The sequence below is a fragment of the Periplaneta americana genome, chromosome 7 (genome assembly GCF_040183065.1).
Source record: "Periplaneta americana isolate PAMFEO1 chromosome 7, P.americana_PAMFEO1_priV1, whole genome shotgun sequence".
NCBI classification, from domain to species: domain Eukaryota; kingdom Metazoa; phylum Arthropoda; class Insecta; order Blattodea; family Blattidae; genus Periplaneta; species Periplaneta americana.
In genome coordinates this window covers 31,424,382-31,439,842 of record NC_091123.1, presented here as the reverse complement: position 1 = coordinate 31,439,842, position 15,461 = coordinate 31,424,382, and the positions used below count along the sequence as shown (strand labels likewise).

At 33.5% G+C, this 15,461-nt stretch overlaps 1 protein-coding gene across 1 annotated transcript in view; it reads right to left on the bottom strand.

Annotated features, from left to right (window-relative positions):
* Positions 1-15,461, bottom strand: part of orb2 — a 689,208-nt gene that overhangs the window by 35,806 nt on the left and 637,941 nt on the right. Inside the window, exon 3 of the mRNA XM_069830537.1 lies at positions 3,797-4,006. Within this exon, the coding sequence (XP_069686638.1) occupies positions 3,797-4,006 (210 nt within the window). The remainder of the gene's footprint in view (positions 1-3,796; positions 4,007-15,461) is intronic.

Sequence of the window (15,461 nt, the reverse complement as noted above, 5' to 3'; positions counted from 1 at the left end):
TATATTTATCTTTATAGAATGGGATTGTTGGTTCATAGATCTGTTTCTTTTCACTGTCCACCTCATGCGGTTGATCTGCATGTGTCTCAAATCTGATGGTGGGATCAAGAATGTATGCCGAGTTGTTCTTAATGGCAATGATATCAATTCGCCGAACACTTCCTTGTGTGGCTAGTCCCTGCACCTCTTGATGGACTGTAAACCCAACTTCCTTCAGTGCCTCGGCCAGCATAGAACGGACAGCATGGTGACGGATGTTGCGAAGGCCTCACTATAGGGGCAGAAGCCAAGAATATGGGGAAGAGTTTCAGTCTCGCTGACATACAAAGTGTCTACTATTTTATTAATCTAGCTATGTTGTATGGTAAACTAAATGGCGATCTAAAATTTACTCAGGATAAAAACATAATCTGATAAATTATATATGCATATCTTCAAGTATGCAACATACAATAATTACTTAAAAGAGATTTTTTTTTGTGGTGGACGCAAGTATGATGATTCTTTTATATAATGATGTAAGATGGTTAAGCAAAGAGAAAACAATAGAAAGAGTACAGTAATATATATAAATTGAGAATATTCCTTACTACAGAGGTACTTCCCTTGCCAGAACAAGATGACATTACAGTCACCTTAAAATGAAGTGAAGCTGATACTATCATTCCTGATCCATATCAATCCATATCACCAATTCATCTCATCTTCGATCTTGCATAGTCCCATATTTCGATTTCCCTCACACTCTTTAAGTTGACTATCATTCAGTCGAATTTCATGTGAGATCAATGTATTCTATTATTTTTAAATACAGTTAGATGTGGCTCACCATAATTTACATAGTCTAAACAATAATTTGTAGTATGAGAGATTAAAATTAAATTTTATGCCTCGGGTGCTAATTTCCACGAGCACATAAAATCTGTTTACCCTCGTATGCTATACATGATTTGATCCATTACTGGTATCTAAATTTAATTTTAAATTTTTTGTCTTTTCTTTGCAGGTATTTTCTACTCCACTGGTGTTTTTTTTTTCCTCGTGGTTTGAAGTAAACATTTGAGGATATGTCTTTCAAATATACGAGTACCAAGATACATTTAACTATTCTAACGTCACATCAATAAATTTAGGAATGCAGTTATATTGTCAGACTCCAAAGCAGCTATTCTATCAATCGTCTCTAAACACACACCTTCATCTCAAACAGCAAAAATAACTAAAATGGTCTCTCAATTAATATCACTCAATAAAAGAATTGTATTCCAATGGATACCATCCCATTGTGGAATCCTGGGAAACGAGAATGTGGATGCTTTAACAAAGAAGGGCAGCACTGCTACTTACAGACCTGTTACTAAATCTGCGTATTACTCTGTGAAAAGATTTATTAAATCTACATACTTAGACTCCAACAAACAAAATTTGATACAATCCCAAGGGAAAAAATGGAACTCTCTGCATCATAATCCACAGTTAATTCCCGATTTACCACGAAAATCGTCTGTAGCTGCATTTAGATTGGCAACAGGCCATGATTGTTTGGCCAAACACATGCATAGAATTGGAATATATCAATCCCCTAACTGCCCATTGTGCAACTCAATCCAAGAAATGGATTCGGAACACCTCAAAATCTGTGCTTCAGTGGCTGGCCATGATAATATCTTTGAAAAATATTGGAGTGCAAGAGGTAAAATGACTTTATTGTCAAACGCCTGGCATTAGAAAACAACAACAACAACTATTCTAACGCCGATCTACCGCCAGTAATGACAACAATCAAAAGGTTGGAGGCATTTAAATGTACACACTATTTTCTGAGCTAAAAAAATATGAAAGTTCCATATTAAATGGTCCTTGAGATGAGAAAAGAAAACTGCATGTTCACTAAATTCTGTGTATATACAAATGGACTGTTCAAAAGCCAATCAGTGTAAATCAGAAATATTAGCTAAATTTATTATTTTCAATAGAAAACTGACGTATATGGATGATAATGTACAAAAATAAAAACGAAATGATGCTTTATGCAAGATATAACAAAAATAAAATAATAATATTATTCTTTTTTCTGAATTTTCTGTTTCTAATTGTACTTCAAAACCTTAATAATGCTGAATTTCATATCAGTGATTTACACTATTTGGCTTCTGACCTGTACAATGATTACTAACTAGAGTGTAATAAAAAACAATACAGATTATGAAAACTGCCAAGTATTGCTAAATACCGGTATATGAAATCATCACATAATCTTGTATTTGCACAAATAAACGAAAAAGTTTAACATGAGAATATGTATGTGACCAGCTGATTACTCAATTATTGAACACAAAATCACAAATTTTATTTTTTATAGCTGAAGAATTTTCCTTAAATACTGTAAAACAAACTGAAAACTGTGTAATTATAATGAAACGTTTATTTAACATAAATAAGTGACCTTCTCTTATCATTCCCAAAATACTTAGAAACACATTTATACTACCGGTATCTAGTTATTACAAATATAGCAATATTCAGACATTTTTAATGAAAACATCTTACCCCAAAGTCTCCTAAAATGCAAACACATATTAAATGTTACCGGTACTTAATCTTCATTTAATCATAAAGCCAATTTATTAAAAGTTAGACTGATAAATTAAACCCTTTTCACATCTCCCTCACCTCAGTTTGTCGTAAAGACTACCAATAAGTCTGAAATTTTGTGAAAAAATTATAGTCTAGACTTGACTCTCATATTTCCAAAAAGTTTACTATTTACAACTGAAGCATGCAGTTTTAAAACCAGATAATTTCATGCAAGATTTTTTTTTTTCGAAAGAGTGAAAAAATTGTTCACGAACTACTTATGTGGCTTTGGAAATTTTCTGAATTTTCAAATGTCTTTGTCCAAATATGGAATGCACTGTTCCTGAACTTATAAAGAACACATATTTTGTGCGTTACTTACTTACTGGCTTTTAAGGAACCCGGAGGTTCATTGCCACCCTCACATAAGCCTGCCATTGGTCCCTATCCTGAGCAAGATTAATCCAGTCTCCACCATCATATCCCACCTCCCTCAAATCCATTTTAATATTATCTTCCCATCTACGTCTCGGCCTCCCCAAAGGTCTTTTCCCCTCTGGCTACCCAACTAACACTCTATATGCATTTCTGGATTCGCCCATACGTGCTACATCAAACGTCTGGATTTAATGTTCCTAATTATGCCAGGTGAATGATACAATGCGTGCAGCTCTGCATTGTGTAACTTTCTCCATTCTCCTGTAACTTCATCCCTCTTAGCCCCAAATATTTTCCTAAGAACCTTATTCTCAGAAACCCTCAATCTCTGTTCCTCTCTCAAAGTGAGAGTCCAAATTTCACAGCCATACAGAACAACTGGTAATATAACTGTTTTATAAATTCTAACTTTCAGATTTTTGGACAGCAGACTAGATGACAAAAGCTTCTCAACCGAATAATAACAGATATTTCCCATATTTATTCTGAGTTTAATTTCCTCCAGAGTGTCATTTATATTTGTTACTGTTGCTCCAAGATATTTGAATTTTTCCACCTATTCGAAGAATAAATCTCCAACTTTTATAGTTCCATTTCGTACAATATTCTGATTGCGAGACATAATCATATACTTAGTCTTTATTTTGTGCGTTACAAAACTTGTTTAAAAAATGACCGAAACTGGAGTACTTTGGTTTTAAAATTACGCCTCAATTAAAAATATCTTAATTAAATTCAGCCACATCACACTCAGAACTATGGAATTACTATGTTGGCATACCTTCATCGATATCGGGAGGCAGACCACCAACAAACACCTTCCTGGAATAACGTTCTCCTGTTTCTGATCCCTGGCTGTGTGGGGATGAACGTGAGGGGGAGCTGAGGGGAGGTGCAGGTGGGGGCAGCACTTGGCCATCTACAAGGTGTGAAGCCGGGTCCTCCAACAATGCTGCTTGTTCCTCCAATCCAGGGAAGAATGGGGACTTGCCTGTAAAAAGACAAAATATTCACAATAAGTACAAAAAATCACAAAATAGGGACTAATTATCTGTCTACAAATATTGTTATAATGTTACATTACATATCCATAAGCAGCTAGTTATGGAGAATACCCTAAAAATTTAGAAATTAAATCTAGGGCCTATAATGTTTCTAGTGGTAAGTAATATAACTGTCTTCTCTGTCATCACTCTGCATAAACTTCAAGAACAATCTTGATATGTAGGATATATATACCAAAGTAGATTGAAGATTCAATATGTTCGCGCCACTGTAAACGAATTTTTCACAATTTTATCACTGCCACAACACATTTAACTTCTTATTGCGCTATATATATGGCATGTTCACTAAATTAAACACACTTCAGAAGCAAAATATAAAAATAATGAGTGGTGGTTCGAATAACTCATCACTCTTGGCATGCTTCTCGTTTCATCCACTAGGTGGCTCCTGACTCAGTGTAGTGGGGACGGTTAATATTGCAAAAAAAAAAAATTAAATGTGTAGTATTAACTTATGTGAGAGGTTAGATTCATATCACATCCACCACACCCCATTCTACACTGAAGTTCCACCATTCCCTTCCTCATATTACGCCACATTAAGGAAATATGGTGGTCTTCTTCATTCACACACGACAAATTTCGTGCCAAGTAACATATCTATTTGGGCCGGGCTGGGTGGACATACAACTCTCCTAGTGGTCACATCCAGTTTCCACTACTTCATACTATACATCCTAATTATTTTCAAGGTATTATAGGAATGTTTTCTAGTGGCGCATACATATTGAACCTTTACCCAAAAGTAGATTTTTTTTGGAAACTTTCTTTGATACAAAATATCAGTATCTATAATAAAATCCCATTTTCTTGTGATAGGCTATATTCACATTCACTTCGAAAGTAAAAATTAAATTCTGCTGGAAAATAATGTGCAACATAGATATAAAAAGTAATAATAATAAACAGACCAAGCTTAGATAAAAATTTAAAGACTAAATACTAGTAGGATACAGTAACATGAAAGTACTAACATAACAAATTTCATATAAGTTAGTAATCTTCTCAGATTCTTTCTGTTACGAGTACGGTATCCATTTATAAGAGTGTACCTGTTGTTATCTATCTATACAGTACGATAAAATATTACATTTTATGTGATAACTGATAATGAAAAAGGAAACGTAATATAATGGGGTTAAACATCATACCGGTACATCATGGAATTAACCCAGCATTGCTTGGGAGCTTAGAAAAATATCATAACATTCATAACTGCTATTAGAAAACAAGAATGAAAACTGAGGCCCTTCTGAATACATGAGGTACATAATAATAAACACAAGCCTTTTAACATTAAATCTTCCTTTAAGGTGCAGTAACGGTATCATTTATAAGTTACAATAATATTTAGCAATGTATATAAACAAATATATCCTAGTGATGTAGCTATAGTAAATTGTAAGATTAAAAAGAATGAGCCATTCTTTATAAACTTCATGTGGAGAATCCTCAGTTTTTGTTCTCCACTCTTCTAAAATGATAAACCAGTAGGCTACTAAAAATGTGTGAGAAGTATTAGTAAGAATAGATTAATGAATTACGTGCAAAAATAGAATCATAGCAAGTAAAGATATTGCAGAAATACAGAAGTTGTGCATGGAAGTTACATTCAGGTCTTGAAAGTGTGATTTAAATAAGTATTTCTTTAAAAGAGGATAATGTGCACATGCTAAGGATGATCATTTTTGTACATTATTATAGGTTAATACAGATATTAATTTAATTTGTAATTAATACATGTTTTAAAGGTATATTAATATAACAACCAAAGACTACAGAAGGAATATCTATGTCGATTTACATACTGAACAAATACACAAAAGTCATTGTCTTCAATTCTAAGTCTGTTGTTGCTTCTTATAAGTTATTACGGCAAGCAGGCAAGTTTCACAATTTTTACGAAAATATGAAAATTTCTGTTTCTAGAATTCCATTCGAATAATGGATTACAGAATTATTGCTACAGCCTAGGCCTACATCATTTTTATGTTTATTGTATAAAATAAAATATCCAAAATAATTTCATATATAAAATATTTATAATTTTTATAACACTTACAGTAACCCAATTTCCTAATTGTAAAACGAGGTCGTCGTCTAATAAATACAGCCATAATAAATTGTAAGTACGTGTTTTCGTTACATATCCTGGAACTATAATGGCTTCCATTGTTGTCCCGCTTCCTACTGTATTTGACATTGTTAACAACATTTGAATTTTAAACTACACTATAAACATTTCAATTTCAGTGACAAATATTAATTCGCTGTTATTAATAATTTACAATTTCTATATAGATGCAGAAATATTACATTACAAAATTAAATACCAGTAATAAAAAAAAACGCGCTACTACGTAACATTAATCTATGTCCTTATTTAATAGACCGTCCTATTTAACTTTAATTATGATAACGGTATATTAAAGTACTAATGTAGTCCATTATATGTATGTGATTTGAATTTTCAATATTGTATATAATAAAATGTCGTGCAATGCTATAATTGTTAGAACAAATAGGAAGATAATGTGGTTAAAAATAGAAAGTTTGAAATATAGAAACGTATCACACAAAATGGCCTGTAAAGCAGGAAGAATGCATATTGCATGAAGAAGAAACATGTCTATTGTGAGGTTAAAATGGACTAAGACCTTGGTGCACCTACCTCACATTATTACTTACCAATTCTCATAATATTATACATTCTTCTTTATAATAATTTACTTCTAACAGAAAATCTATACTTTCTTCTCGCTGTTTTATAGACTATCGGTACCTCCGTCTACACAACTAAGGATGAGTCACCCTCACTTCGTCTTCCTATCGTGCGATTGTTGGGAATTCAGCTTTGTACACAGTTATCTAGCAGTTCGCCCCACCACTATCATATTAAGAACATCCTTGAAATGGCAATGTATTCATACGTTGCTATGTGATTCATAAATGAAAGCATAGACTTAATCTTATGTCTTTTATGTCGCAATAAGCTGAAATGTTGGTTAATGAAGCATTTTGTTGTGAAATAAGAGAAAAACGCAGCTTACGTTTTTTTTTTTTTAATATTAGAACAGAAATCTGCTTTTGTGTATCTATGATCATCTCTGGTTAAATCAGTGAGCTCTATTTTTAACTCGTGTCGTTACACGTTCATAGAAAGTGTAACCGGCTGACAGCATTAGTTTCGCCTGGGTATTAAATAACTTAGGCTCTTCAAACACTTGGGAGAAAAGACGCACCTTCAATTCGTTTCCACAGTTAAGAACGTTATTTTATACTTAACCAAGAGTAGTTGAAATACGAGCATACGGCCATAATTTTATATACCGGCATTTATTTATCTATTTATTTAATCTCGTGGAGTTAAGATCATCAGACCTTCTCTGACACATTGTGGCTATGTGAAGCAGGCTGGGCTAATTTAAATGATTTCTGAGGCCTCTCCAATACCTCAATACTAGGGAGCGGGCTTATCATTCGACGAACTTGGGCTCGATTTCCGACGTGGCCTGGAATGATAGCCTAGTTGTGGTGGATAAGGTAAGAGGGTGAGAATTTTAGCTCGGTTCTCCAGTTTAAATAATGATATAAAAATCATTCCACCAACATTCTTTATTTCACTTTATGTTTCCCTTCATTTAATTAAACGATAGCAAAGAGCGACTTGAGAGCGTAGTAGGTGATATTAAATGGAAGTTGGCGGGATTCGCTGATTTAGGCCTATAAAGTTAATCTGTATATCTGGTGACCGTTAGAGAACTCCCTGAGCTCATCTTTTGTACATCTTGATCACACAACTTTTAACACCATATCACTTCGGAATATGTAGTTAATTGCTTTCGCGTGTTAAATATTACAGTAGTACTTTGTTGACTAGTTTCAGCTTGTTGTGGTCTATATCTACGAATGGCAGATGCACACTTTCGAATCTCTCATTTCAACTTAACCCCCCTGATCATAACGCAGAAAGAATTTTTGTTCGTCCGATTCGTAAATTATTAAAAAATAAGAAATAATTGAAATGTAACATAACATAGGTATGTCTTGATACACCAATATTTATATCTGTCTATTAACTAATCTCACATTGTTTAGTGCAGAAGTGGGATATTGTGAATGAATGAAATAACATTTCATGTGTTTTTTTTTACGGTACCGGTATATGGAAACTATTGAGACATTCTATAGATTTAAATTTAACTGAGGTTGGCTATTGTTATGATACGTGATTTAGAAAACAAGTATTTTAAAGCAATTTCTGCATTTTAAACTTTATGTTACTCGTTCATGATCTTCCAAAACGAGTAGAATATAATCAATTGACAGAATATAATAAAACGAGAAATATAAATATGAAAAATAACAATAATATTATTACAATCACAATATCGATATGTAATCGTAATCAGATTGGAAATAAATGGTAGCTATTGAAAGTCCAGTAATCTGTATTATTTTTACAGATCTAACGAAATAGGAACTATATTATTGCAAAATGTCTGTGTTATTCCTTCTAATGTAAGCCATAAGATAATTGTTGCAATGCACCAAAGTCTTACAGTTTAAATAACGTAATTAATTCACAAGATTTAATCAATTAAAGTTTAATAATCATCCAATTTGCAAGGCGTGCGCTAAAAAACTACCTCTTCTACGTCCAAAGCTTCTTGCTGCATGAAAAAGAATATTCTAAGTTAGTACACCTCTCTAGAAACAGTGACACTCTGTATTAGTGCCTGTACTCCTCAGCTATACCTACGATAACTGAGGGTTGCAATTAGATATATGGACAGATGAAAAAGTAGGGCGGTTTGGAAAGGATTGCATGGCTGGATGTAGGGTGTGTACATGGGATGACAGCAAAGCCAAGGTACAGTAGTACTTGTTTGAAATGCCCAAAAGCTGCTTAACTACACAATACACAACATAACATTCCATTTCCTACAGCAATAACCTGGGTTAACATTCCACAAGGGGACACGACAATAATATAGCCTATTTGCTTCTGCGCAAATGAGCTTGTCTGCTGTCTCGAAGGGGGAACAGGAGTTTTACAACTTCTACATTATTCTATAAGCATACACTCTAGGCAAAGTTACACGACAATGCATCCAGGATTTTAAAGAAAGTTCTACTCATTTCAACGAGGTTAGTTCGATTACTTTGTACTCTTTCTCTCATGTTCATTGTATGTAGGTTGATAGTATGAAACTTTAAACCACTAGCCCAACACACGTACAGTAATTAAACAAAGTCGGGAAGTAATGAGATTTCATCAGTATAACTAGGTTCGCTTTGTTTCTAAGAACTATCGCTAGGTTCGTTTCTACCCAGTAATTATTAGGGTGCCCAATAGATGTCGTTTCTAAGGAGCAAAAATTGCAACAATTGGCTACAATGTAATGAACTGTATTTTGGATGTTGTATCAACTTTGATTATTCAGCGTCTATAATAATTTATAATATAACTATAAATCTAAAGATGGCGGATACAAGTCAAAACTATTAATTAATTAAGGTACATTTTTCGATATTAACACAGGAAAGTTAAAAAGTTGTTTATTTAATAAATTTAACAGATTATCAGTGACGAGATGGGATTGTAAAAGGGTTATCAGATGAAAAAAATAGAAGCACGACGTTTTATCTAGAAAAAGCATGATTTTCCACAAGAAAAGCAGACGTCATGATAACGTGACACTTTTGGTTATTTCAGAGTTTCTAAATTGGCAGTGTATAAAATTGACCATATTTTCATCGGTCAATGTGATTAACTCCATAGTTCAGTAAGAAGCCCACAGAATGCAGTACCGGTATTCTTCTTGACTACACCACAGAATTAATTACGTGTATTTAACTTTAACCTTCAATATCTCAAAATATTTGGAAAAGGAATTAATCATGTTGAGCGCCTCATATAACGTAACGTTTATTTTCAAATTTTTATATAATAATGTAAATTGTTAGTTTCAGTATAAATAGGATTGACACAAAACTGTTAATAATCATTAATTAAATTAACTATTTAACAGTACAGATTAAAATAAACTTATAAGTTAGTTTAATTTTGTGATTGTTGGTACTAATCTGATTTCTTTGGCAAGGAATGTTTGTTTGTCACCCGTAAATACTTGTATCCATGTAAAATACGTATATCTTCAATTAAATTTTATAGATATTTTCTCTAAGTCTAATGGACTCCACACATAGACGGCTTATTTATTTGGTCCATTGAGAACTCACGACAGAGGAAAGCAGGACAGTTTTCTGATTTCCTACAATGCCTAACCGGACGCAGGACATACACCCAGCGAATAGGGATTATAAAGAATGGACACTGAGCTAATTTGCCTGTGTTTTGTTTCTCTGTGCGCCAGCGGCTAGTTCCACTTTCAAGCGCTAGAGGTAGTGTAATCGAGCATACGCTAAGTTAATAATTGAGAATAGAATTAAGGCACAGGATCCAAACATCGCCTACCTTATTGCATAATCCAGTAACGCTTTGCTTCAAATAAATTCAAGTTAACAGCTTTTCCTTATTTCTCAGTGACAAACTAGTTGTAATAATAATATTTTATATTTCAGATATCATAAATTATATTATAAAATAATATAATACATTATAAAATTAAGATCGAATTCGTTTAATATTTGTATATAATATAATATAGGTATATGGTTTTACTTCTCGTAAGAGTTTTGTTTTTCCATTTTCAGCGCTATCAAATCATTACATATTTTAATTGTTGTTGGGGTCAACGTCTCAACTCTCATTATAAAGGAACTCTAGAATCTAGACATTACAGTTAATGAAGGATTTATTATTTTATGGATCCAATTTATTTTATTTGAGTATATAATGTACCTAGATGTATTAATTGTATGTGTTATATTTCCGCTGTGTCGACTGCTAGTTGGTGTGATGTCAGCGCCAACTCTAGGGAGAAGGCAGAATCTGACGCTCTAGCTGGCTTGAAGGTCATTGAAATCAGTCCAGCTACATCAAAGGTACCGACGCGAAGTGTCCATTCTTTATAATCCCTATTCGCTGATACACCTAAAAGGAGAACATGTCTGGTGAAATCCGGACGTCTGACGAACCTAGTAGCGAGAAGAGTTCCTTACACTTCGGTGTGCTACTATGATGTAATGATGCAATGAAAATATTAATTTAAAACTAAAATATGTGCTTGATATTACTACAGTATACGCATTAAATATTACGTAGTAGGTATTCATGGTATCTAGAGTGGATCTCGACTAAAGGGACAAAACATGGTAACTGTTTACGCTAGTCTCTGTAATAAGGGCTCTCTTATGTTATTCTACGACTTGATGTTGAAACTACGCGGTCTCCTACTCGAAAAAATCCAATTTCCCAGTCTTATTCAGGATACCGAATAGAGCTGTTAACAGTATTTCCTCTATTTCTATCAAACACAGATTAATGTCATTTGCATCGTGTGACGGTGAGTTTTGAGCTATCCACAGAACAAATTATCTTTCACGATATCAGTGTTAAGGGATTGATGTTTGGAGCACGAGGAACGATACCTAACTTCTCTTCTCAATTCTATTAGACCCTAGGACTGCACAAATCTTTTCTGAGTGAAATGGCCCTCCTCATAATTAGAGAGTCGTTCAAATTTTTACGGAACCACCTATATGGACTCTAATTCAGTGTACTGAAAAAAACTGACGCACCATTATCATTTTTCTTTTTCTTATTAGCTTTCATTGCTTCTTTACTTGTAACTTTTTTATTCTGTATCCTGCCATTGTTTGTTTGTGTACTTGTTTACTTTTTTCTTACTCTGTTATCTATCATCATCTATTTGTTCTTGTATTGTTTTGTATGCTTTGTCTAATGGCAGCCTCTAATTTGAGGACGCTCTAGTAAATAAATAAATAGATAAATAGATAGATAGACAGACAGACAGACAGATAGATAGATAGATACATAGATAAATAGATAAATAAATAAATAAATAAATAAATAAATAAATAAATAAATATAGGACTGGCAGAAAGAGTATTGAAAAAAATAATTTTTATAATTCTAAATTCAGGTATCATTTATTCAGAAACTACTTCAGATAAAGGACTGAAATTTTGTATGCTAATGTAAATTATATAGTCCTTCAAAATGAATGGACTACTATTTTAAAATATTTCATTCAAGTAGTGAAAATGTTGGAGAGACTTCGTATTTTTATAGGAAAAAATAAACGTCACATTTTACTTGTGTAATAGAAAAAAGTACCATTATTATTTTACTCATTTTCTCAAATAATATGTTTTTAACACGGAGGGAAAGATTGAAAAATGCGAGATTAAAACTTTTTTCAATATTTTTTTCTTTCTGCCATGTCTATAATTATTAAAACAATGAAAGATAGTTCGCTTCAGTGGTCAGCTCACAATTCACATCACACGGTTTAAAGGACATTAGTTTGTGTTTCATAGAAACAGAGGAAAAAATAGTTTATATATTCATATTCAGTATACGCGAAAATACTATTAACAGCTCTACCCAGATTTGCAAATTATGATGCAATTGTATGCACTTTTAAACATACTTTTTTATAAGTTAAATATTATGGTTACAAAAAATAAAATATGCATTTTATGACCAAATATTGTACACAACTCTGTGTGTGAATGTATTGCTTTGAAAATGAATAATAATTTCAATGCCATTCCAAGGAAATGGATATTTCAGTCGCATGGATCGTTAAATATTTTGTCGAAGCAGAAAAGCTTCAAAGAAAAGTTGCAGCACATAATGAAATGCTGTTCCGTATCCTAGCAACGTTACAGTCAATAGTTGCTATCGCTGAATATGAAGTACAGCCAAGTTATATTGAATCGTGCTGTCATAACACGAAATAGATGTATCGTACGTACACACGTGGGGAACACATACCGTATTGGTCCGAATATAAGCCGCACTTTTTATTCAAATTTCAAACTCGAAAAGTTGGGGTGCGGCTTATTTGCGCGGCCGATAAATTTAAACTTGAAATGTGGCGCATGTTGCTACCGGCAATTTTATCATTTTGAAATGGAGCAACAATGCCACGCACTCGTGTTTGAAATTGTCAGCAGTCGTATGGTATATGACGCAACAATGTACCAGTCTTCATATTACAGTGATCGTACTCTTTTGTATGATAGGACAGATTAAAACAGTTTGTACGTAGCTACGGGTTCAGCCATGAGCGGAAACGTAGAAAGAAAAGCTTCAACAAGCTTGGGAATTCGGCGCAGTTATGACGCTAGTTTCAAACTTGCAGTTATTCGTCATGCTAGGAGTACGTCTAATAGAGAAGCCGGCAAAAAGTTTAGTGTGGATGAGTCTAATGTGCGCTGGATGGCAGTGAGGACGACGTACTTTGAGCGGAGAGTGATGAACAAAGTGACAGTGATGAAACAAATACCGGTACCGGTAGTAGTGAAGTCAGCAGTGACATTGGAGAAGACGGTGATTAGTTGTACCGGTATTTTTGGTGATTTACCCACGTAATACCGTAATTGAAGAAAAAGTGTTTAAATAGTGTAAACAGTTTTGTAACTGGATAATGTGACAGGTAAATTTCACTGCACTCAATTTTCCTTTTTTTCTCATTCTGCACTCAATTTTTCTTTTTTTTTTTCTCCTTTCCCCCTAAAATTAAGGGTGCGGCTTATACTCGGGTGCGGCTTACACTCGGGCCAATACGGTATTTTACAACACGATGCTAATTTGTTACATCACGATTAGTCAGAAGTAGGCTATGTCACGTGAGAAACGGGTGAGCGTATATTTCTTCCCATGTAGTGTATTAAGAACACAGGGTAGCGTTCAAGTAAGCCCAGCTATAATTTGTACAGCTGAAGATTTCTCATGTGAGGGACCATAAATGTATTCCCGGCAGATTCTGAGAGATTTATGATGGATAAAATGACTGTTCGGTAGTTTTTCTCAATGCATCCTTTATCGACGTAAAGCTGCGCTACGTTATGAATCTTTGTCCAATAATATTAATGTTGAGAACATTGTAAAACTGGACTTGCAAGGTTTTCCCTTACCAAAGAGGGAGTGGACGGAGATTCTTTAGCATCTTTCGATCGAACAGGCGATTCGCAGCAGGGCGATACGAAATGACAACTAACAACGAAATAATTTTGTAGACAATATTTAATTTATCTTGAAAAATCATGTCTCATTTCACACGAATTATCTCACTTCATTGTGTGCTGTTGATTTCAAACAAAATCATGTTACATTTTTACCATTCCCAGAAAAACTGTTGCTAAATACGAACAAAACCCGTTCAACAGTTTTGGAGAAATCAATATAGACAGATAGAAAACATATTCAAACCACTCTTTCGGTAGCCTATAAGTGATTTTGCAAACCTATATTTCCATAAAAAGGTCTAAATAATTTCTTTTGCGGCATTATTGTGAATTTGGTATGTGGAAAAATTCGAATACCTTGAACTAACAGTAACAAATATAAATTACACTCGAGAAGAAATTAGAGCAAGGCATGTAGCACGTATGGGTGAATCCAAAAATGCATATAGAATGTTAGTTGGAAGGACTGAGGGAAAAAAATCTTTGGGGAGGCAGAGACGTAAGTGGGAGGATAATATTAAAGTGGATTGAAGGAGGTGGGATATGATGCTAGGGACTGGATTAATCTTACTCAGGATAGGAACCGATGGCGGGCTTATGTGATGGCGGCAATGAACTTTCGGCTTCTCTGAAAGCCATAAGTAAGTAAGTAAGTAAGTAAGTAAGTAAGTAAGTAAGTAAGTAAGTAAGTAAGTAAGTAAGTAAGTAAGTAAGTAAGTAAGTAAGTAAGTAAGTAAGTAAGTAAGTAAGTAAGTAAGTAAGTAAGTAAGTAAGTAAGTAAGTAACTAAGTAAGTAAGTAAGTAAGTAAGTAAGTAAGTAAGTAAGCAAGCAAGCAAGTAGGTAGATAAGTAAGTAAGTATAATGTTGAAGTAATAACTATGGTCTCAACAAGTCGAAAATGTAGGCTACTATTAGTATATAAGTAAAAGGTATAACAGGCTCTACTGAAGAAAATTCTCAAAAATTTTCAAAAATAGATCTATTTATTGGAATATACATTGTGATGCAATGATCAGCTCTCTTATGAACATCCATCATTGACTGTTCGCGTGTTCATGTGCAGTGAATAAGTTGTATCCCACAATCATGAATTTACTGTATAAAACCAAAGTACTTTGGAGAAATAACAATAAAAAAAGTAGTATACCGAAATGACAGCCGTCCAAATCTTGGATTTAAAATATCGGCATCCTAATCAATTAAAAAAAATGTAAATTAATGTTAGAAAAATATGTAATACAATTAAAAAATAA